The following is a 25,404-nucleotide window of genomic DNA, read 5'->3' as shown; positions in this document are numbered from 1 at the left end:
GCTTTTCCGGCATATTTGCACTGTATATAACAGCACACGTCCCCCTCCTCCCTGCAGTGAGATTGCAGCCTGACTTCCCACAGCCTCCCTGTTGCCTGTGTATGTCCGGGACTCGGATCATATTACAGCGGTGAGGTGAGCACGTCAGACCTGGCTGGGAGATGGGCAGGGCAGGTGGGTGGCAGCTCCTCTCAGGAGCACAGCTCTAGTCTCCCTGCTGCTGATAGGACAGGAGCGCTGCTGCTCAGCTTCCTTCCCTCCACACCCTGCTCTGCCGAGGTCTAAGTCCTCTCCCCTGTACACACAGGTGCTGCCGGACAAGGAGTTCTGCTCTGAGGGAGGAACCCTGCCTGATTCCCTGCTTCTAAAATGGCTGTCAGAGCTCACTACCAGGTAAGGCAGAATCTGGGTCACCACCATTAGATGTCTTCTTCCTACCTGGCCGGATTGCACGCAATGGGGAGCCCACAGGCACAGCTCTGAGCCTCGTGTGACTGGGACAGAGAGCACACGGCTGCCTCCCAGCGCTGTACACTCCGGCCAGGAGAACCCCTGCTCCTAATGGCTTCCTGTCACTCTATCAGGTGTGTCCGTCCTGGACCATGGTCATAGGGAGCTCAAGTCCTTGTTATTTCAAGCTTCAAATCTGTGTTTTCTTATGTTGGTAAAGTTTTTATAAAGTATGACGAAAGTAAATGACTTATTTCATCAGTTTTGTGTGCGCTAGAACGTGTGAGAATCTTTCCATTTTATCTTATCTCTATACCGAGTTGGGGCTCACAGAAACTGAAGGAACTGAAATTTAGGCTGGTGTGTCCTGAGATGCCGGTAGTCCATTCCTCGGTAATTCTCGTAGAGTGGGGGCCCTGCACCTCTTATGTTTTATACTCTGTAATGTTGTATTTTTTTGAATATATCTCCTCGTGCCATATTATGGCGCTATATAAAGATTATTATTTAGAATCTGTGTGAACGCCTAGAGTTGGCACCAGTAGTGAAGCTATAGAAGCCTCAGAAGACTGAGGTGGCCCAAAGACTCTTACAGACTTCCATTGGGACCCAGGAGCATGAAGTTGTGCATTTTTGTGTGGTGTTACCCCTACATACATCTTGGAGGCATATCAAACACGTACATGAACCGTCACCATTCTTCTTGGATACATTTTAGCAAAATAGTTTGTGTAACGTTTATGGGAACAGCCTGTCCCTTGAGAGAAAAGTCTGATAGTGTCCCGCAGAACATAATGTTACCAAAATACAGCATCAATGGGGAATGCAACTTTTTTTTTTTTTTTTGTACTTTTGGATTAAAAACATCAGTTCGTTCAGATTTAATTAACGAGCTATCCCAAAAATTGCAAAATGATTGAAATCAAATAATAAAAGGAACCATATGTGCCTGTTGAGTGGGCATCCCATGACTCAAGTAGAGGCTCCTGCAGACGTCATTTTCATTTTGCACGTGACTGCTAAGCCAGTTATGGATTTTGGTGATCATGTGTCGTTTGTTAGGTCCTGACTTCTGAGGCCAAGAACTGGCTGAGCTGTTTTGGCAGGAGTGGGTGCCAGTGGGGCCACTCTTGACAGTTAAGTGTTGAATATACATATTTTATAACACTTGTGGAGTATTGTTTCGTTTTTGGAATTCAAGAAAAATTTGAATCCCTTGGGCGTGCACACAGTGGTTAACGACCAGCTTAATTTAGCCAACCGGTAGCATATTGTCCAACCTGGAACCTCACTTTCCGGATTCAATCCACTTTTATATCATGTATTGGCAGTGTTGCATAAAAAAAAAAAACGCTGAGCTTATTTTGTAGCTTCTCTAAATATTAGGTTATTATCAAGGTTCGGATTGCACAAGGTTGTGTTGCTTGTTTTGCTTGTCTCTACTGAGAGACCCAGAGGGTATTTTCACATGCAATGTAAGAAGTGATAAAGTCACACTGTTTTGGAACCAGAAAAAAACTTCAGATCAACCATATGAAAGAAAATGTATGAAATAGAATCTTCTAGGAATTTTGGTGCAGACAGTATTTTACAGCAGCTGCAAAAAAAGGACTTGCTCTGTTCTGGTTCCAGTGTTTTGGAGATTTTCCTTTCGCTGGTACTGGTGGCAGGACTGGAAGTGTAAGATTATGAGACCCACTGTGGCCAATACTGAACTAGCCGACAGTATAATGTAGTATTTTTAGTCAAAACAAAAAGGAAAATCTGATTTAAATGCTAGAGAACTTGTAGCATGTGAGTCGTGGGAACATACTCCAAATACTTTAAAAATTCCTTTTAATGGCATTGACCAACTTTAATACAAAGTATCCTTTTACTTTTAATATGCTTTCTGCTGTTTGGTGACATGTATGTCAGGGTTACAGGTTGGGTTACAGCAGTACACCATCACAGGCCTTAGAGGTGACCTCTACACAAATGGCATGTTACACCTGAGGTCAGTCTCTGAGGTTGTGCCATAGATAAGTATGTCTGATGTGAGCGGTAATGTGTCTATTGGGCTGTTTATCACTGGTCATAGATTTGGAGTAAATTTTGTTCCTGTCCCTGTATTATATTGACATGATACCAGCTCGTGACCTCATGCGGCCCCATTTCTTGTACCCGTATTTGCGGTCAATTTTAGGTCTATATTTTTTATAATGGATTCATTCTCACAGATGTTGTTTTCCTAGTACTGTGTTTTTCATGGTTGTAATTTCAAGTCCTGTTGTAATTTTTATGTTTTGCATTTATTTCACATTGAAGTCTATGGGTCTCATGCTTTAGAGGATTACATTCATGTTCATCCGTTTTTTGCGGACCTTTTTTGCATTCTGTTTCCTAGCTACTATGCAACTGTCCATGAAATTATCACATGACCAAGTTTAAATAGAGGCAAGAAGCCAGTGACCTCATTTTAAGCCAGCTGACTGTATTTGTGGATGATGTGGAAAACTAAAAACTGGTAAAAACCTAATTGTTCACAAACAGGGCTTGATGGTACGGTTTTTAGAGGGGGGAAAAAAAAAGTCTGTGTGAAAAGGGCCGTACCATGTATTCAGCAAAATAAAGGAAAATGCACAAAAACTGGAAACAAAGCTTCAAAGAGAAGCTACACGCGTATTTCTCCTTGAGTAAATCACTTAAAAGACAACTACCGTAAAAGACCTACCACATAGTGATGGTAGACTCCTTTAGCAAATCTATACATTGTGGTTTTTTTTTGTTTTTTTTTTTTGGGGGGGGGGGGGGTTCCTATTAATATTTGTATTAAAAAAGTGCCAGTAGGCACTCGGGTGATGTAAACCTGTGTGCCTACTGGCCCCCGCTCTCTTGTAATTCAGACTCCTGTGTCATCAGCAGCAGTCTGACTGACGTTACTGGCAGACTGAAAGTTTAGGCGGCGTCTCTCCCTGTTATCAAACCGATCCTGGATTCAAGAGGAGCTCGGGTGACGTAAGCCTAAGCACCTTCTGCTCATTTTCATATTTTATATAATTCTTTTTTATGAACATGGCCCTGTTCCAGAAACAAAGAAGAAGTTTATTAAATGTACTCGGGATAACAAATGAACACATTCTTTAATTCACTGTTTTTAACAGAAATGCTGCATTTCACAGATATAAGTCCAACCTGTCTGTCAGTCCTGCTGTAAACAATTTCAGTTGCCCGTAGACAAGACCCTGTAACTTGGAACTCTGTGTGAAGGCCGTACAGCTGAGTTTCTGTCTCTCACTGCTCCCTGGACTTTAACCCCGTCCCCTCACTCACTTCCTGCCAGAAAACAGCACATTGTGAGGACAGAGAAGCTACAGGCAGATAAGTTATCCGGGGGAATGGGGGGGCAGGCACATATCTATGAGTACTGATATGTAGCTCAGCTGACAGTGTGTAATCTCGTGCATCTCATCTATCTAATCTTTCTGTAGGTCAGATACTAGTACAATGTTCAGAAGGTACCCTGATAATCTTGCTACACTGTCAGCAGACCGAGATCATAATGTGAGTCCCCGCCCACACCCTGGAATTTTATACTGACCATCACTGAGTGATAGGAGCTAATACAGAAATAAAATTGAGTAAAATTGTAAAGCGAGTGGTTAAAATTATCTTTATTGTGTAAACATCACTTGGGGATTGAGATCTGAGAATTTTTTTTTTTTTCGTGGGAAAACCCATTTAATAAAAACGTTGTAAAAAGAAAAATCAAGGAATCGGTACGTTATAGGAGTTTACCATCAGTATATCAGATGGTAGATATCCTTTAATGGATTGATAATAGTTCCTTTATTTATAGAAGGAATTTATTTATATTCCTTCTTGAACATACTGGCAAGTCTCCTTTATTCCCTCCGCGCACTAGGATGTACTATTACGAGGGAAAGGTTGTACGGAGACAACTCGCATGCTCTGCTTTCTTCATACACGGTGGTTGTCGGCTGTATAACACAGCTGATACCTGCCTGCAACTGTCACTGTCAGAGATGGCACCGATCGCTGCAGTTAACCTGTTAAGTGCCGCGGTCACACCCGCTCATGTCACATAACAGAGCTGCTGTGATGTCATCGGAGGGTGGCGATTGGTTGCCATGGAAGCTTACAGGATAAAACTACATTAAAGGTTCTGAAATAGTTACATTTTTACTTATTTTTCCCTAGAACACATATAAAAATAAATGCCTAAAAAGTTTGATTTTTACTATTGCCATGTCTCAAGATGCCCATTCTATCAGAATTTGAAAAAGATTATTCCTGGGCCGTGAACACTAATTGGAAAACGGCACCCAAATGTCTGCATCGTCACTTTTTCGCCATTTTTCCATCCATAAATATTTGAATTAAAAAAGATCAGACAGCCATATAGGTCACAAATTGATATAAATGAAAACACCTGAACATAACACAAAAAAATTATACCTTATATAGGCCTATACACTAAAGTGTGAAATAGGATGCAGAATTTGACAAAATGGCAAATATTTTTTTCCAACAAAAGATTTTTTTTTTTTTTTATCCTACCAAAACCTAATAAATTTTGTATGCCTGTGTTCGTACCAAACCAAAGAATAAAAGGTGAGTTTCACGTGGAGCGCAGAATAAAAGCCATAAAAACAAATGTTTTTTTTTTCTTTTTTGACAATTTCACTGCACTTTGAATTATTTTTCTGCTTTCCAGTACATTGCATAGAATATTAAATGGTGCCACTAAAAAGTACAATTTTGTCCTGCAGTTAACATCTCTGTTAACGGGAAAAAAAAATTATCACACAAACGAAAAAAGGATTGAGTCTTATAAGGGTTAAGAGGTTTTTAGGAATGGGGAGTATTAATTGTCTGTAGAAATCTGCCACAAAGTACTTCTGGTTCATCTTTGTCATCACAGCTGCTTTCTTTGAAAACATAAGGCTTGGGAGTTTTACTGTGTAAGAGGGCATGCATCCCAGGAATTTGGAAATGAATCTGCATTTTTCTATTACCCTGGAGACTTGAGGTTTTTCATCTGTGCAAGGAAGACTTATCTCTGAGTTTTCTTATCTTTTTCCATGACCTCTCTAACCTCAACATAAAGAGGATGATATCAAAGGAAAGTTTATTATTTTGGAATTCATTTTAGTGTTCTATCTATTTATTTATTTATTATTTAAGGGGAAGTGTTGGGAAAATATTTTACATATCCCAAAACAATAATAGCAGTAAATGTTATAATATCTTTAAAAAAAAAAAAAGAGGAAAAAAAAAATACCGTACATGAACAGGTGACTACTGCAGAGCATGGGCATGGATTGAAGAGATGAGCTGTGTTTTGTCTTCTTTCCTCCTTTTACAGAAGTCAACACTTTTGCATATGAGAAGCTACAAATGTCTCTTGCCTTAAGGAAATATGGGCTTCCCCAAAAGACTCAACCAGTAATTTTGTGAAACTAGCTTTTTTCAAAAGCACTATAAGAAATAAAGCTGTACTGTGATTTTATAGATGTTCGTCACTGTATTGCAGTGCTGTCTATCCCCCTGCTTCTAAAGACTTTTACTTAACAAACCCCCCTTCTTTTTTTAGTTTGCGATTAGTCACATGATTCCTCAGCACATGACAACTTAGAATCCAAACCTTCCCTGCATGCTCATGTGCACTTAGAATCCTGGCCATCTACACTCACCGGCCACTTTATTAGGTACACCTGTCCAACTGCTCGTTAACACTTAATTTCTAATCAGCCAATCACATGGCGGCAACTCAGTGCATTTAGGCATGTAGACATGGTCAAGACAATCTCCTGCAGTTCAAACCGAGCATCAGTATGGGGAAGAAAGGTGATTTGAGTGCCTTTGAATGGGGCATGGTTGTTGGTGCCAGAAGGGCTGGTCTGAGTATTTCAGAAACTGCTGATCTACTGGGATTTTCACGCACAACCATCTCTAGGGTTTACAGAGAATGGTCCAAAAAAGAAAAAGCATCCAGTGAGCGGCAGTTCTGTGGGCGAAAATGCCTTGTTGATGTCAGAGGAGAATGGGCAGACTGGTTCGAGCTGATAGAAAGGCAACAGTGACTCAAATCGCCACCCGTTACAACCAAGGTAGGCAGAAGAGCATCTCTGAACGCACAGTACGTCGAACTTTGAGGCAGATGGGCTACAGCAGCAGGTGCCACTCCTTTCAGCTAAGAACAGGAAACTGAGGCTACAATTTGCACAAGCTCATCGAAATTGGACAGTAGAAGATTGGAAAAACGTTGCCTAGTCTGATGAGTCTCGATTTCTGCTGCGACATTCGGATGGTAGGGTCAGAATTTGGCGTCAACAACATGAAAGCATGGATCCATCCTGCCTTGTATCAACGGTTCAGGCTGGTGGTGGTGGTGTCATGGTGTGGGGAATATTTTCTTGGCACTCTTTGGGCCCCTTGGTACCAATTGAGCATCGTTGCAATGTCACAGCCTACCTAAGTATTGTTGCTGACCTTGTCCATCCCTTCATGACCACAATGTACCCAACATCTGATGGCTACTTTCAGCAGGATAATGCGCCATGTCATAAAGCTGGAATCATCTCAGACTGGTTTCTTGAACATGACAATGAGTTCACTGTACTCAAATGCCTCCACAGTCACCAGATCTCAATCCAATAGAGCATCTTTGGGATGTGGTGGAACGGGAGATTCGCATCATGGATGTGCAGCCGACAAATCTGCGGCAACTGTGTGATGCCATCATGTCAATATGGAGCAAAATCTCTGAGGAATGCTTCCAGCACCTTGTTGAATCTATGCCACGAAGAATTGAGGCAGTTCTGAAGGCAAAAGGGGTCCAACCCGTTACTAGCATGGTGTACCTAATAAAGTGTATTAGTGTATATTCTCCATACTATAAGTACACAGTTTAATACTATTCTTAGAATTATAAGTGAGGAGCAATTCACATCTTTATTTCATCAGCTACACAGATGAGCTACTACCATCAGATCAGCTTTTCTGTGTGTTTCCCACCACTCCTGCATTTGGTTCACAATAACTAATGCAAAAATCTTATGAGATGAGAACTAGACCTTAGGCCTCATGCGCTCATCCGTTATGGGGGCCGTGATCTGAAAGCAAAGTTGGCGGCCAGATCGCAACCCCCACTGGGTCATGCTGCGGTGAGCACTCTGTGTCGACACACTGTGACCTGGTGAGACAACTGTGTGCAAACTAGAGATATGTCTTATATTTTGCGGATGTTCTGCCTTCTATGGGGAGGAGAGGGATGAGTAAGTGTACATGGTTATGTGCATTCGGCATAACTCTGTTATGAGCTTGTCCCACCTGTATAGAGTCTGCAGTACAGCCCAAACTATTTTCTGATGTGAATCTCTTGTGCAGTCTGTATGCGCGCACACATACAATTAAATTAAGCGGTATTCACACGGAGATGTGTTGTAGTAATCTTCATTTATATAAATCCACATAAAAAATACAGGTGTTTTGTATTGCAAGACCACCACAAATATTCACCTTTTTGTGTAAGGAACAAGTCCATTTCCTCCACTGCGTGTAAACGGGGCACACGGGCTGGAACAAACATACGCGGCTATTCTAGAGCAGCGTTACACGTGTCATGTGACGTTTCGGGATGTGGCCCCTTCTTCACACTTGCTCTGTGACAAACCCACCACCATTATACATACACAGGTCTGTCAAATTCTAAAAGAAAATAAATATATAAAAAATATATAAATAGATCATGTCTGGTCTAATTACAGGGTAAACCAACTAAATTAGTCTTTTGCTACATTCCTACAAAATTAATATTTTTATTAACTAATCCAAAAATTACAGGAGTAAAAATATACCACTAATCTTTAAGTTATGTTTGTTCCAACTTGGGTGCCCCAATTTACTCGCGTTGGAATGGACTTTTAATCCTGTGGATTTATATAAATGAAGTTTATTGCAACGCATCTCTGTGTGACTAGCGCTCTATTTACTTTGTGAAGATTGTATCAGGGTGTGGAGACCCAAAGTGCTTGCGCTGTGAGGCTCTGCCAAGTTATCTTGTTGTGTTATATGTGTGTGTACTGCCTGAACTGTAAAAAGTGTTACTGTAGGCAGATTCACACTGTTGCTAAGTAACCATTCCAATATGATATACAGCAAATAGATGAGACTGACCGCTGAAAACCCATAAAGCATCTGCACATGATGCGGAATGGCTGCAGAATTTACACAGCAATAATTCCATAGCCATTCCAAAAGCAACAGAAACCTAATTCACTGATTCATGCGGCTTTTTAGCTGCAGCAGAGGGCGGAGTTCAGCAATGCAAAGGTGGAATTAAGCACCCGAAACCCACAATAAAAAAGGGAGATGTAGCAGCTAACACATCTACAGCAGAAATCCCTTATCACTGCAGATTTTTTCCGCTCTATTACACAGCATAATTTTTGTGTGCAAAGACTGAAGAGTCCCTTTGATATAGACATCCTGTTGCAGGATCAGTGTGTAGCATTCTTAGTGGCAGCAAAGAAGTTTATAATGTAGTTAAGACCTTTTAGTCAATGTATAGCGTGTGAACAAGTTGCGGTATTATCAGTCTGCTAATTTGCTCCAAACCAATCCCAGTTGGATACGGTCATCTTCTAACCACAGATTGGAGTGAAACCAGAGCAACTTTTGCTGTCTTGTGCAGTTTCAGAATAGCCCGGAAAGTGAAATCTGGATGGTTTCTTCTCTATAAATGCTATAACAGGCGGTGCTTGAGGTTTTTATAATAATATATAAAATGTGGGAAAAAATAAATACAAAGAAGCCTCTCCAGGCAGTATCGAAATGGATGATTGGCAGTAGAGGTCGTTTGTAAACGAGGAAAATAATGAGGTCAATGTAGGAAGAGGTAATGAAGCCCAAAGAATATATTCATGGGGAAATGATGAGTTCAGGGAAAGTTGAACCTCTAATCCATTATTTTTGCTGTAAATGTTTTTTTTAAATGAGTTTTTATTAACATAATGTTCACTTACGGTACATTTAGGAAGTAAACTGAGAAAAACCTACCTTCGTAATAAAAAAAAAAAAATATATATATATATATATATATATATATATATATATATATATATATACACTTACACCTTGGCATGTCTGTTTTCTACTGTAAAATCAGATTTTTACTTTTTTCATCTGGATTTTGGAGATAAAAATGATCAAGAATTGCGTACCAGAAGTTTGCCCTCAGTCCACATGAAAATCCCTCAATAAACTCCCACAACCCAAAAAAAGTCGTGTGTGTGTGTGGTGTTTTTTTTTTTTTTTTTTTTTATTTATAATACTCAGGGCAGCACGGTGGCTTAATGGTTAGCATTACAGCCTTGCAGTGCTGGGGACCAGGGCTCAACCTCTGCAGAGTTTGTATATTCTCTCCTTGTTTGCGTGGGGGTTTCCTCCAAAACCTACTGGTAGCTTGATTAGATTATAAGCCCCATGGGGACAGGGACTAAGTTTTGTGCAACGCTACATAATGTTTGTGCGCTATATAAATAAAGGAATTATTATTTATTATTATACTTTTAAATTAACAGAATTGCCTATTAAGGTGATAGAACATGGGTTGGAACCAAAAACTTAAAAACAGGTTTTCTTTCAAAGGTCATAAAAAAAAAAAGTCCTAAGCAGGAATTTCTGTACAATTGCTCCATGCGGGGTGAGATAGAAATCGCCATCATATAATATACATGGGTTCCAGTGAAAAGAGGGGGTGGAAGAACCAGAAGTAAAGAGTATTAAGAAGACCGCTCATGTGGGAAGGCAAGGGAAAGTCAGATGGGAGGACACCGATCATCTGAGTCGATTATAGATGCCCCTTTTTTTTGTCAAACTTTGGGTCTAATGTTCCAAAAGTGTCTCATAGTAAGACTGTGCAAAGTTAGTTGGACAGTCTTATACTGTGCCAGATTTATCGCAGATCAAACAATTGCATCAGAGGTGCCTGATATCCTACAATGCAATGTCCTCTTCTTGCTTGCATTAGGCGCTAAATGGTAGTTCCACAAGGCTGAAGATTTTCTGTATATGGATCTCGAGTGTAGTGCCCCTTTATCATAGGGGTTTGTTTAGGCCAAATTCTCTGTTCCTCCAATACTAGTTTCTGATGTGTCACACTCTAACAACAAATTAAAGAAAAAAAACTATCCAAGCTTCTGTTTGTTAACGGTTCTTAAAAATCTTCGAACATTAACCAGAGGATCATCCAAAAAAAGTGTAAAATTAAAGGCCTGCAGTCAACGTATCCTTCAGTTAAAAAGATTGCTAGGAGATTGAAAGTCATTCCTCATCATTTATCTGTAAAAATGTATTCTAATTAAATGTCTCTCTACAGGAAACTGTATTCCAAGCCTAGTCCTGCAGATATAATTGTGCGGAGCTTTCTGCTAGTTTAAATAGATAAAAGGGACCCACAACCTAGTAAGAAAAGAAAGAAGTCTATGGGAATAGGGACCAGGCAGCTTCAGGTTAATTATCACAGTGTGCAGTAGATGTGCCCATTCATGAGAAGAATGTGTGATGCAATAACAGGTTTTGGATTAATCTGTTATCCCGCCCTTAAATAATAGCTTTTCAATTGCGAAATACTCATATATTTTAGTTACAGTATTTTTCACATCAAATTGTTTGTGTTGCAGGGGTTTGGAATGGAGGATACATATTGGGAGCAGTACACCGTGACGTTACAAAAGGTGAGGCGCAATATATTTTAAGATGAACAGCTTTGTGTAAATTGTGTTTAGTTCTTCAGAATGTTTGCATAACTCCAGCGAGAATCCTATGAAATCAAGTTTTGTTTATTTTTTTTCTATAAAAGATTATATTCATTTTGTGAAATTCATCCTCCGAATAAGTAACAGTAAGTACTGTTTGACCTCGGAACAGTCAACTTTGAATGGGAGCCAGAAGGAAATGGCTCTGTCCACTGTCTAGTGTTCCTTCTGAAGTACTCAAACTCATTTCCTATTCACTTTTGTTATATTCAGTGTTGTATTTAAACGGGAAAAGGGGATAAGGAGTGGTAGTGGAGACAATAACCTCTTCAGCTTTCCACTAATGTACTATATTCCTGATCTTTTTTTGAGCAAGAAACGTCTTTGTTGTCCATAAGAAAAAGAGATTTACTTTTCAGATGAATTTGCAAAGCCCTATACTTCACTGTAATTCACTGTAAGTCCATCAAAATATATGGAACAACTAGGAATACAAATATTTAACATGGCATCCAATAAAACCAGGCATCGTTCATTGTGTACAAGTTTGGATTTAGTATGTAATGCTTCAGCATTACTCCCTGTCCCACACATATCATCAGAGGGCTACTCTTATTTAGGCTTTGGCAATTACAAAATGTATTCTTCATGGACCTCCTGCAATGAAATAAAATGGATGAATGATACTTTGCAAACATGTAGAACATGCTTTAAAATCTTCTTCCTTTTGTGTGTATTAGGATCCAAAGAAAGGATTTGGGATTGCTGTTTCGGGGGGAAGAGACAATCCACATTTTAACAATGGAGACAACTCTATCGTAATCTCTGATGTCCTTCTAGGAGGACCTGCTGAAGGTCGCTTGCAGTATGTGTTTTATTTTTTTTTTATTTTTTTTTTCTTGTAATACATGGGAACATTTTAACATTTCTTCAATATGTCTATAAACTAACTTGCGCCAAACTAGTTTTTAAATGCCCTGCTTTAAATTTATCAAGATTTTTAATTTGCACTAGAATTATGCAAATGCACCAGAATAATACGAGCTGCAAAATTGGACAAGACAGTCTTGTACTATGCTAGATCAGCAGCAGACACAGTGGTGAATCTGGTAAAATAAGACTGCCTTTCTTACTATCCATTGTCTTAGGCTCCCTACACGAACATTGTTTTGACTGTGTTATCTGTTGTTTCAGTGGATAGCACATGGTACCATGTATTTCGTGGGCCTCATAAAGGGTTTGGTTTCCAACTGGCTACAGTCTTCAGTGAGTGAACAGACGTCACGCCAATTAAATGCTGGCTGCAAACAGACCACGCGTCTGCTGTTTGTGGCCCAAGCACATCCTTGTGTGGGTAGAGTTGCGTTGAGCCACTTTGCCGATTGTGTTGACCAACCAAAACTCTGCAATGTAAAGGTATCAATATCAATTAGTGTGTAAATTTATTTATTTATTTTTTTTCACTGTTTTCTTCAGAGAGAATGATCGTGTTGTTATGGTTAATGGAACCCTTCTAGAAAATGTACCACATTCATTTGCCGTTCAGCAGCTACGAAAATGTGGGAAAACTGCAGTTTTGGTAATCAAAACAACTTATTTATTTAATTCCTGGATGATGCATTTGATGTTATTAAAGCTCACATGTTTTTATATCCTAAAAATATTGCATTTGTTTATTTTTATTTTTTTTACAAATTTTTAAATAAAATATTACAATACATTCATAAAGATGGCATGTATACACGTCGGCACATTGCTCAGGCAAATGTGCTACCAGTCGGTGCTTCGGAATCCAAATAACAATCCTCAAACAGAACAAAACGTGGAAATTACCCACCGTGTCCTCTTACCTCCCTCCCCTTGTGGGGAGGGAAGTATTTTTCATCAATTTCAAGTAAATCACAAATCTCAAATTTAAGGTAAATCTATAATCTCCTCAGCTAAGAATAGTGTGACAGCTTCTACTGAATTTAACATATGCAAGATACTATATTTTCTACTGTTGCCCAGGTAGGTTGCAGCCATCTAGCTAATATATATTGCTTCTTAGCCAATAAATAAAAGTGGATTTAGCTTGGAAGAAGGATATCAAAAATATTGCAATGAAGTAACAGCCAAGACGGGTCAAAAGGCAGGGTGAAATTAAATGTATCCACGGCCGGTACCCTCGGTTGAAGCGGTCCATGTTCTTATTACCAGGCTTGGCAGCAGTCCTTAGTAGTGGAGGAAGTGGGCAGAGTTGGTGGTGTGGAATGGCTCCAGGAGGTGGATGGGGTGGCTTGCAGGCTCGTGCTAGTCTGGGCACAGGTGGCATTAGGGCAGGGACAAGGAGATTTGCTGCACTAGGGTGCCGCCTAGCGCTCCCTCGACTCCTAATTGGTCATACCTCCTGCATGATGCTACCTGGTTCTTGGGTAGGGAAATGGGAGAGAGTTGTTGTAAACCATTGTACGCAAGAGGCGTGCATAATTAGGAGCTGAGAGACTTCAGGCGGTCTGTGTTATGAACACAGGAGTGCTCGGGAGTAATTGGCATGCTTTTAAAAGATGTTTTTTGCTGACTTGGGGCAATTTGAAGCATAATTGAGGTATTATCCGACATGAATATGAAAACGTGGACATTTTACGTTTGTTTAGTTTAAAACCTATTCAAGTGGTTGATTTCCTTAGATTGTCCTGTGAATAAATCTGACAAATCTGACAAATCTTTTGCACACTTTCCTAATATGTATCCACCCATTTAAAATGTAAGAGGAGAGATGTTCTCATCATTTTAAATGGCAGCGCACCGAGAGGGAAAGGGCAGATTGACCATCCTACGTAGTTCTTCTGTTATGTTTATAAACCATAGAGGATGGTTGAGTGTATATAGATTCCATGGTTCACACTACATGAATTCTCAAATATTTAAGGATCTAGTAAATAACTCAGGTATAGTACACATATAGCACAAAGAGCGAAGCTGAGAGTTTCCCACCAAGATTCCTTCTATGTCTAGGGATAATGGTCACCCCTGTGGCGTTCCCCTACCAAGTAAATTCTCTCATGGGGAGTAGAATAGAAAACCTTCATATATGTGCTAAGATCATGTCCAACCATCATTACACTAACAAAGCTTTTCTTCGCATCGATTGCCAATGTGGCTGGGGATGGGTGGAGCTGAGCTTTAATTGTATCTAAATCTAGGATCACTTTATGAATATTAGTGACCACAGAGTGGTCACTAATAGTGAAGCATGAATCGAAGTTAAAATGGTTGCTAGCCCAACTGCCAATACCTTTTTAGATTTTTAGATCTACATTTAAATCAGCCTGTAAGAAGGGAGGAGGGGGTCCCTTTTAGGAGTACTTTGATGTAAGCTGCTGTGTTGGAGACTGTTTTGGCCTTGGATAACTTAAACCCACCAATGACTCAAGATAACTCCTCAGTAGTGACTGGTGGTTTAAAGGGGTTTGCACATGAAAGGAAGTTCTCAAATTTCAATCCCTTAGTTAAATCTGACAATCTGGTTACATGATCCGGGTCCAGGTTTATCTACAGTTTCATTTAGCTTCTAAACATTCACTAGTATCTGACACCTAGAACGAAAAATGAGACCGATCAGAGATGAGATGTTGAGAAGCATATTACACATGACATTCTCAGCTCTGCTATCACCATAGTATACACTGTCAGCCCTGCTGTGCCTCCCTCCCCTGGATAAAGCTGATCTGTCTGTATCTTTACCCGCCTCTCGCTGCTTGCCGGCAGGAATGTCTGTGTGTGAGCTCGTCTTGGAATGCAAGAGTGGGGGCCTCCGCAGCCAAGAGAACAATGTGTCCTGCCTAACCCTAGACTTCTTATTTGGGGTCAGATCCAGGGGCAAATGAATTTGTGTACACCAGGATGGTAGAGACAGGTTGGAATTATCTGTGATATGCTGTATTATTGTTTAATAACAGTGAATTAGAGAATATATTTTGTTTTCCTGAGTATATTTAATAATCTTGTCTCCGTGGGAATACCCCTTTTAAGCAAATGCCGATCATCATCTATTAGGGAGGGAAGATCTACAGAATCCAAGCAACCAGGAGGGGGTTTGGTTTCTCCAACTGAATGGCCAATTTTATAGTGTTGAACCTTGCCCGTTTTGGTTCTTTGTGGCTTATCTAGGATAGGTAGGTTGTAGACCATTAGCAAAACTACTTATAATTGTCCTGGCTTGTCCCAAAAGCTGAGCACTGAGTCTACCCTCTAGTGTAATCTGGTACAAAGATTTCTTTCTCTCTAACCACTGTACATAGGAGCATTTCAATGTCAGCCACTCCTCTTTGGTGGCTAGAGTAGGCTGTATAGGCTTCCTTAAAGGCTTCACTAAATTCCTTGACTTTATTGGCCGCTAGTTTCTTTACTCTGGCCATATAAGATTGAATACGTTTACTTAGAAACACCTTTGCTGCATCCCAATACAATTGAGGGGACTCTTCTAGCCACACATGATCCACCATAAATAACACCCACCATCCCCTTAGTATGGTCTGAAACTCCTCATCTTGGGACATCTCCAGATGTGAATCACCAGAGGGGCAAAAAGTTGCTCAAGATTTCATCTGATTTCCTCCCTTTCCTTGCTCCTAAAGAAGTGCTTCTTATATCCTTAACTGAACATACCACTGCCTTCATGCCCCCTTCTATAAGTTTGGGTAATAAGTCCTTGTCTTCCATTTTAATCCTAAAAAGGGAAGTTCCTGCCTAGTAATATTAGCACTCCTACCCTCCGTCAGCTCTATAGAGCCTTAAGGGCATGTTCACACAATGTATTGCGTCGCATTTTTGATGCATTTTTTTCAAAAGGCTTCAGTCTTGATCACATGCTAAGATTACATTTAATTTCCACTGCATTTGTAAAAATGCATTGTAACCACAGCATATGATCAAGGCTGAAGCCTTTTTAATCAAAAAATGTGACGCAACGCATCGTGTTAACCTGCCCTAAGGAGCTAGGATAGCCCCTTGGGCTCATTAGCATAATTCTAAAAGTAAACATGTTCTGTTCCATGGCACAAGTACAATAATCCTGGTTCAATATTAAAGGGGAGATTCCTCTCTTGTATTTCTAGGTGCCGTGCTCAAGTAGATATAGTCTTTTGAAGTGTGTGTGTGTGTGTGTGTGTGTGTGTGTGTGTAGTTAGGACAGTCGTTGAAGGCTTAATTTCTCTATCCTAAATGCGTATGTATCATATTTGCTTTGGTCACTGCTATTGTATATTTCTGAAATTGGGTAACTTTGTCACATTACCTAATACAGGAGTAAGAAGCAGAAAGCTGATACGTATAAAATACATTATATTGGACTACATTTTGAAACCACACCAGACGCACACAAATATTTATATCCTTAGAAATGGCACATAGAAATAAAACAAAAGTTTGAAATGTTTTTACTACTCTTCATTGTTGCAGGTAGTGAGAAGGCCCAGAAGAGTACAGATGGGTGCTCCAAGCAAATCTGAACCTGCCTTGGATGTAATGGATGACTACAATGATTATGAGAGCCGAACTGCTTACAGCGCATACAGTGATAGAAGTGGATATGGTGGATCTCGAAGCAGAGACCCCAGTCCAGACCGAGGACTTAGAAGGGACCAAGAAAGGGGACCATATTATGAACGAGATCAGAGAGGTTATGGGACCAGGGCAAAAAGTGTTGACCAAGATCTTAATGTGGGTTATGGACTCAGGCAAGATTATACCCGTGGCAGAAGTATAGACCGTGGCCTTGATGATGACCAAATGTATAAAAGAGATCGTAGTCGGGGCAGAAGCATAGATCGTGGTCTGGATGAGGAACCTGGCTATAGGAGGGAGAGAAGTCGGGGCAGGAGCCTCGATCGTGACCTTGATGACCCTCGTAGTTATGGAAGAGATGGCAGTCGTGGAAGGACCTTGGATAGAGATGGCAGCTATGACAGGGAAGCACAATATAGTCCAGATCGTCAGTATGGAAGAGCTTCAGCAGAGCGCAGATATGACCAGAACATCCAGAAAAGCCGGAGTCGTGATAGATTACAATCTCGCAGTCCATCCCCTCAAGGTTATGGCGATTCAAACACCAATAGTGTCCTGTTAACAAAGAAAAAATCCAATGAGGGTATGCATTTCTTTTAGGGTGGCTGTTTTTGTTTTTTTTTTTTTTTAATTTGTGTTCATTGCTACTTATTTTTGCCATCATTAATGTTTCAGAATATGGTCTACGTCTTGGCAGCCAGATCTACATTAAAGGATTAACAAACACTGGTTTAGCATCGAAAGATGGGAATTTACATGAAGGAGATATAGTTCTCAAGGTAGGCTGTATTTCTCTTTTTCACTGCACTTATTTTTAGGGTTTTAGGCCATATCAGTACAGGCTAAATGTGGGCTGCATAAAGATTATGGGCTCCCTACCGACTTGGGTTTTTCATAGGGGCTTCCTTCTGAAGGAGAAAAAATGAAAACCACTGAACGCAAAATCCAGTTGAAGACACAAGGATCCCTTCCATCATGCCTTACTTCATTATAATTAGAAAAAAAAATATTCAGCAGCCTGCATTATTTTTACGTTAAAGTAATGTATATTTCGACTGAGTATTCAGTCTAAATCAGGTATAATAAAAGCATACATAATACCTTTTTATACCAGATAAAGGCTGAAGTAATTTTCCAAAACGTACAGTTTTAACTCTTTGATTCCAAATAAAATAAACAGTCATATGAAACAGCAGCAACGCCCAAAGTCCGTCCCTAAAATCTGCCAGTGTCTTCCACCATTACGGCTTCTCAAGATACACACCGTGGTTGGATGGTAAACTCCTGTGGCTGATCTGGAAGGCAGCTTTACAATTGGGCCTTTATAGTGTTAAACCCCTCAATCTACACTTTGAGCACATTTTCTATTTGTTTGTACACTATTCAGAAATCAATTGAACACAGCCTTCCAGCTTCATAAGCTTTACCCCCTTAAGGGGTTATTCCCATTTCGGCAAATGAATGTAAGTGTTTGTATTATAAAAAGTTATACAATTTTCCAATATACTTTTTGTATGAATTCCTCCCAGTTTTCTAGATCTCTGCTTGCTGTCATTCTATAGAAAACTTCTATTTTTACTACCAGCAGACATAACGAGCCGTGCACCTGTGTGGCCATGGTCAGATTTCTGTCTGCTGGTAGTAAAAATAGAAGTTTTCTATAGAATGACGGCAAGCAGAGATCTAGAAAACTTTTTATAATACAAACACTTACATTCATTTGCTAAAATGGGGATAGCCCTTTAACTCCACATCATGTTTTTATTTCAAAAGCCATAGATTTTTATGTAGGCCAAATGACTCAATGCACAATTTAAAATTTCATTTTAAGACCTTAACCCCTTCATGACCCGTGACGTACTAGATCGTCACTGGTCGGCTGCGGGTGCATGGAGAGGGCTCACGGGCTGAGCGCTCTCCATAGTCGGTAAGTCTTTGCTGCATATTGCAGCAAAGACTTACCGGTAACACCGTGATTGGTGCTAGCACCGATCGCGGGTGTCAACCCGCACATTGCAGCTGGCGGCTTCAAGAAGATAGTTGGAGATTGTTGCTCCCTGTGATATCATCGGCAGGGGCGATTGGTTGCCATGACAGCCTCGGGTCTTCCAAAGACCCGAGGCTGTCTGGATTTAACCCATTCGTTGCTATGTGCTAATTGCACATTGCAATGAATGAGGATGAAAATCCCCATTTAAAGTACCCTAGGGAGTCTGAAAAAATAGTAAAAAGAAAAAACCCTAAAAAATTAAATCGCCCACCTTTCCCTAGAACTGATATAAATATAAATAAACAGTTAAAATAATCAACACGTCCAGTATTGACGCGTCCGAAAATGCCTGATCTAACAAAATAAAATAACAGTTTTCCACTACGTTTAACCCTGTAACAGAAAATAGCACCCGAGTTTGAAAATGGCACTTTTTTCCCATTTTGAAAAATATCAAAAATGATCAGAAGGTCGTAGAGCCCTAAAAATGCTAGCATTGAAATATTCATCAGAAGTCGCAAATAATGACGCCACCACAGCTTCTACACCATATTATGAAAAAGTTATTAGTGCCAGAAGATGGCAAAATCTGAAAAAAAAAAAACATTTTTTGTACAGAGGGTTTTTGTATATGTTTTCATATATTTACAAACTTGGTATCCCCGTAATCACAATGACCCAAATAATAAAGCAGACATGTCATTTGGGGAGCACAGTGAAAGCCGTTAAATCCAAGCCCACAAGAAAACAGCGCAAAAGCGTGTTTTCACCAATTTTACGGCATTTGGATTTTTTCCAGCTTCCCAGTACAAGGTGGGGAAGAATAAATACCATTACTATGAAGTGCAAGCTGCCACACACCTCTTTGTGCATGTTTTTTTTTTTTTTTATTTTGGGTGGTCAAATAGCAAAGTAGAGATTTGGCCGGTTTTGACTTTTCTTTTACCTGGTAAAGTATTCATTATATGGAATTATTAATAATAATCCTCAGCAGCAAATGGATCATCACGCTATGCTTTGCCCTCTTATTTGGCAGGTGCTGGCAGAATTGAAGTCTCCCTTTAAATTGAACCAGGGACTCTTCTATGGACACGCATTTTGCGGGGATATATGCCTGTACAAACTTTGCACTAAAATGGCCTATTATATTATATATGAATAATCGATCATAACTGGAGTCCTCTCTGGGTAGGCACTGTGTGCTATCGGCATAAAGCAAATACTTACATATGGCTTCAAAGCGCATCCTACTCCTGGCCATGCGGAACATCAGTGTGTAGTACAAAATGTCTGTGCTCCAATAGTCCCTGATTGATGGCTTCTTTCCTGATTGATGACTTCTTTACAAGCCCGATTTGGCAAGCTCTGTGCAGCGCTGCGTAATCTGTGTGCGCTATATAAATAAAGGAATTCTTATTAAGCCCCATTAGCAGTATTCTACCCCAATATTTCTGCTCTAGTGACAGGGGTCCACCGGTCGGCTTGTGCATAAAAAGTGGGGTTTTGGGGAGTATGTTGTGCCTCAGTCCACTGGTCTTAGCCCTGCTGTGTCAAAACTATTCCAGGGTGGCACATAAAGTCTTAGACATAAAGGGGCATATTTATCTAGAGCTACCCATGTGGAGTCTCTAGACGTCCCATGCAGCTGTCTTGGGGATTCTTCCATGTCACTGGAAAATGAGGGGGAGGAAAGGAAAAAGATGGCATCATCCCAGCTAGCTGACTCAGAGGCCAGCATGTTGTATGCCTCCAACACGGTGTGTGGTTTTGTTTTATTGTACACCTAATAGAATGCACACAGAAAAATTAAATAAAGTGCATCAAACTATATGGGCGCACTAATAGATGGAACACTGGGGAAAGAAATTATACCAGGCGCAAAAAAAAAAAAAACCTTATGAGCACCGCCTCAAAAGGCTACAAATGCAGCTAGCTATTGATCCGGATACCCTACCTACCACTAAAGAGAAAACTGTGCAGTGCACTAAAAAGTAGAATAACGCCAGCACAGTGCACTGAGAAAGAGGAGAGACTCCTAGTGGAGGAGTCTGAATGGTGACCTATTTTGTGGAATTCGAATCTTGGTGTAGGTACAAAAATCTGAATCCTTTTTACATGATTATGGATTGATTTTCCTTTTTTATAAATGAATTTTAGAGGGTCTTTAAACAGTATACCGTATTTGGGGTCATGGGACAGAATGTTCCAATTTTTCATAATCGATCGTTTAATTAGTTGAGCATGTTTATCATATTTAGAGATGAAGGCAGGACGTTCATCATATTTTTTAATCCTTTTTGAGAGACCTAATCTCATTGCGGGGAATAGTGGCCACTTCTAATCCCACCCGTTCTATTTCCTTCCCTGGGTACCCTCGTTCAACAAATTTATTGACGAGTTTTTTCCTCTGTTCTTCATATTCCTCATCATTACTACATATTCTACGAGCCCGAATGAATTGGCTTTTAGGAATGCCCTTGAAGGTCTGTGGGGCATGGTGGCTATCATATGTAAGAAGGTTATTACGATCGGTCTCCTTTGTGTATACTGTAGTGACAAATTGACCCTGGGACCTTTTGATTTCAACATCTAGATAATGTAATGTACAAGTGTTTTTTTTTTTTTTTTCTACCGAGAATTTAATAAGAGTATGACATTGATTTAAAAATGTAATAAATTCATCAAGACACTTTTCGGAACCTGTCCACAGTAAACAGACATCATCCACATATCTGGTCCATAATGCAATAAATTTGGACCACTGACTATGTAGAACAAAATTTTCTTCAAAAAACGCCATAAAAATATTAGCGGAACTTGGAGCCACAGGGGCCCCCATGGAGGATCCCTGTAGCTGCAAGTAAAACTCACTACCAAATCTAAAATAATTTTTCTTGAGGATGATATCCAGCAGAGACATAATGAATCTAATGTCCCCATTAGTCCCCACACCGTGATGGCACAGTGCAGAGAGTTAACAGTTATGTCTTTTAATGCTTCGCGTAGCCGTTTTTCCTGTTTTTGGGTTTGTTTTCTTAGCTTTCCCAGTCGATTGCATAGTAATATAAAATGATTCTTCTATGAAGTATAATTTGTATTTCTGATACAGATCCCTTTTGAGGGCCTTCGGTAAGTTGGTTAAATAGAAACCTTCAACCATAAGTCAACCAATAATATTATCCGTATTGTACACAGTATTTTGCAATTTTTCGTTAAGTCTTGTTTTATTGGCTAACGTTCTGTTTATTTTCAGATAAATGGTATTTTAACAGAGAATATGTCTTTGAGTGAAGCCCAGGCATTGATCGAAAAATCAAGAGGAAAGCTACAGCTAGTTGTCTTAAGGGACAAGAGGCAGACTCTGATAAACTTGCCATATGTGGAGGACAGTGATTCTGAAATGGAAGGTGAGATCAGGTTTCCTAGGTATCCCTATAAATATCTATACCACCAGCGCTACCTAGTTAACATCTTTCTAAAAAAGATCAGACTTGAGCACAAGAGTAGTCATCTTGTTGGGCAGTAGGATCTGTGCTGCCTTTTCAATGAATTTGTCCATGCTAGATTTTATTTATGTTTACTTTTAGATGATCCGCCATACACAAACAAGAGAAGAAATCCAAGATCCAAGGAGCAGTGAACAATACAAAAGGTACATTTATTGTAAGAGATAACAGTCATGTAACATGCATGTAGTTCTCACAGGGGCAATAACACAAGCACAATAAGAGAGGAAATGATCAGATACTGAGTCACTGAAATATGTTAATTACTTCCTGTTTTCTTTTTACATGCCCCATTTAAATTGGTGTTCATGGTTACCTCACAATTTGGGCATTATTAATGTAACATCCCTTTTTATATTCTTTGTAACAGCCTGTAGCTGAAGAGCTGCTGAGCAGGGGCTCATTGTATGTAGGAAAGATCTGTAAACTATAGCAGTAAAGTGAAGGAGACTACACATTGAAGAGCTTGTAGGAATTTATCAAAAGCGAATCCTCTTGTCCCTGTGTTTTTTTTTTTTTTTTACAGTAGGGGTATAAATAGCTGAGTTTGTGATGAAGGTACATTGACACTTACTGATTTAACAATTTCCTTTCAATATTTCCAGCAGTTTGAAAATGTTTAATAAATGGGTTGTTCAAAGACAGCCTTAAACGGGTTGTCCACTTTCAGCAGATATGTGTATAACTTTACACAGACCATATCAATTTTCCAATATACTTTCTGTTTCAATTCCTCAGTTTTCTAGATCCCTTCTTGCTGTCCTGCTATAAAAGCTATCCAGTGGATAGAAATCTGTCCATGTGATGCAGGTGCATGAACTGTTATTATCACACAGCTCCTATTAACGGTAAAATTGTGCACATGCATGTCCCTTTCTATAGCAGGACAGCAAGCAGAGATCTAGTAAACCATGAGGAATTGATACAGAAAGTATATTGGAAAATTGGATAACTTTTCCTTACACAAACCATATCAAATATTTGCTTAAAGTGGACAACCCCTTTAACTCACGATCGAATGTTTCTTAAATTTCTTTAAATATTGTAATTATTGTTCTAATATGTTTTTCCCCTCATTTTACCTTGCAGGTCTATGTGATCTGTCTTCTAATGCCAGAACAATATTTTTTTTTTTTTTTTTTTATTCCACTGACCAAAGATATAAATATACTTGTAAAAGCCAACCTATTTGTTCTTTGTATTCAATAAAAGGCAAATTTGCAGCAAAATGGTTTGATCAAATCAGCATTGTGTTCTCTTTTACTTGGATCACACTTTTTCACGTAATTTTTTATTTTTTTTATTTCCTACATGGCATAAGATGAAAAATATTTTTATAATCACGTTAACAATCTAGTATCGAACATATTTGTAACATTAGTAGATGGTGAAATAAAGGTTTTTTTTTCCCGTAAAATATGATTAAATATGTGTTATTTTATCTGGTACTGACTTTGGAATGCTTTACCATATCCATGTGATTTTGAGTTATATATTTAGTGACACGCTATAGTCCATGTAAGCTGAGAAATTTACAGAATGTTTAGTGTTTATGAAAAAAATGGAAATTTAGTGGAAAATTAGAAAGAATTTCCAAATTCAAAATTTTCTACTTTTTGCAAAGTTAGTTATCAAGTGATTGATTTTGGTGATATGACTAACTTTTACTTTGCTCTGTTTTAACTTGGCATCCCCTTTTTTTTTTTTTCAATACTTTTTTTTCAGTAATTTTAATTTTTTTTTGCATGAGTCGAAACTTATTTTTGGAGGGATCAGTTTAGTTAGAAGTGACTATCACGCCTCTCTTATACTACACACCTGTAAATAACCCCATTTTAGTAACTGCACCCCTTAAAGTTCCCTAAGATTGGTTTTAATATTGTTATCCCTTTTGAGTGTTTCACAAGGGTGAAAAATAAATTGAAGTGAAATTACAAAATGTACGTTTTATTTATTTTTTTTTTTAATATAGGAATTGAACACTAAAAATTACACATTCACAAGGGGTTAAAAAGATAAATGCATTCCATAATGTTTGTTTGCTGAGTATGCCAATACCCAATTTATAACACTGTTCATAACACTTCTGCATGAACAAAGGGTGGCACTTGGAAGGAAAGCGCTCTGTATAGTTTTTGGAGGACCCTAGTGGTACCAAAACATAGGAGACCTGAACAAGTGACCCAATTTTGGAAAGTACATACCTTGGAAAATTTTGCAAGATGTAATATGTTCATTTTCCCCTATGTGTGTATGATCAAATTAACCCGTAAAAAGGTATTAATTTTCCCCAAAAAAGTCCCTTTATCCCTTGTGGGTTACAAAAATTAGGGGCAAAAGATGAAACGACCCCCAAAAATGTGTAAATATGATTTGCCCTACACTTGCATATAAAATGTTGTATGGGTACACAGTAGGACTTGGAAGGGAAAAAGGGATGTTTGCTTTTTCTAATCCAAATTTGACAGAAATCCTTTTCATGTGTCAGGATGCATTTGGAGAGCCCTAGTGGTACCAAAACAGAGGGGGGAACCCCAACAAGAAGTGACCTGCATTTTGGAAACTACACCACTTGTAGAATGTATTAGATATGAGGAAGCTGAAACTGCTGAATGCAAAAGAAACACAGATGACAGCAGCTCTGTGATCACAGTATACCGCAGTAGATCCCTGCAGGTGCCAAATTCTATCCAGATATGGGTATAATCGGGTATAATTCTGCGATCTGGACGATGTTCAAGATTATAATGAATGTGCAGATCAGTGTGCAATAGTTTCAAACTTCCCCCAGAGATCTGATTGGTTACTGTATACAGTGACCCTAGCCAGAAAATACCAGCGTACCATGCATAGTTAAAGGGGTTATCCGGGTTTAAAAAATTTCTTATGGCTGGGCTGGGGAGGGCTAGTTAAACATAATAAACATGTACTTACCTCGTCCGGCGCCGCGGTCCCTTCGATCCGTGCCCCTGTTTGTTTACAGGGGCACGGAAGCCGCGCACAGGGAGCTTCCGGTCCGCGATGTGGACGGCTCCTCCCATCCGTCCCTATCTCTCAGCGTTGTAAGCGCTGGGAGAGGGTGCGCATGGGAGCTTCCGGCCGGCCGGAAGCTCCCTGTGCGCACTTGTAATGAAAGCGGCGCACAGAG

General features: G+C 39.6%; 1 protein-coding gene across 4 annotated transcripts; it reads left to right on the top strand.

The window, feature by feature from the left end:
• LOC140132456 (tight junction protein 2-like) lies at nt 1-23,498 on the top strand. Of its 4 annotated transcripts, none has more exons than XM_072151253.1 (10): nt 1-135; nt 308-393; nt 11,139-11,192; nt 11,954-12,078; nt 12,690-12,792; nt 16,656-17,343; nt 17,436-17,539; nt 22,004-22,157; nt 22,338-22,402; nt 23,346-23,498. In XM_072151253.1, the coding sequence occupies exons 2-9, from the start codon at nt 370-372 to the stop codon at nt 22,388-22,390; spliced, it is 1,305 nt and encodes a 434-aa protein (XP_072007354.1). In that variant the 5' UTR covers nt 1-135; nt 308-369; the 3' UTR covers nt 22,391-22,402; nt 23,346-23,498. The 4 variants fall into 4 exon arrangements, with proteins under 4 accessions (XP_072007354.1, XP_072007364.1, XP_072007345.1 ...); XM_072151263.1 differs by lacking the exon at nt 1-135 and adding an exon at nt 156-174; XM_072151244.1 differs by lacking the exon at nt 1-135 and having other exon boundaries at nt 191-393.
• The last annotated feature ends 1,906 nt before the right edge of the window (nt 23,499-25,404 follow it).

This window comes from Engystomops pustulosus, chromosome 1 (assembly GCF_040894005.1).
Source record: "Engystomops pustulosus chromosome 1, aEngPut4.maternal, whole genome shotgun sequence".
Lineage (NCBI taxonomy): Eukaryota > Metazoa > Chordata > Amphibia > Anura > Leptodactylidae > Engystomops > Engystomops pustulosus.
The sequence above is the reverse complement of the archived record's forward strand: the minus strand, read 5'-3'. Positions and strand labels throughout refer to the sequence as shown.

What these genes read in the sequence shown, in the direction of transcription:
- LOC140132456 (XM_072151253.1), top strand. Translation starts at nt 370, where the DNA reads ATGGCTGTCAGAGCTCACTACCAG. An exon ending in CTGTCAGAGCTCACTACCAG is followed by an intron (nt 394 to 11,138) that starts GTAAGGCAGAAT and finishes TTTGTGTTGCAG; the next exon opens with GGGTTTGGAATGGAGGATAC. An exon ending in CAGTGATTCTGAAATGGAAG is followed by an intron (nt 22,158 to 22,337) that starts GTGAGATCAGGT and finishes GTTTACTTTTAG; the next exon opens with ATGATCCGCCATACACAAAC.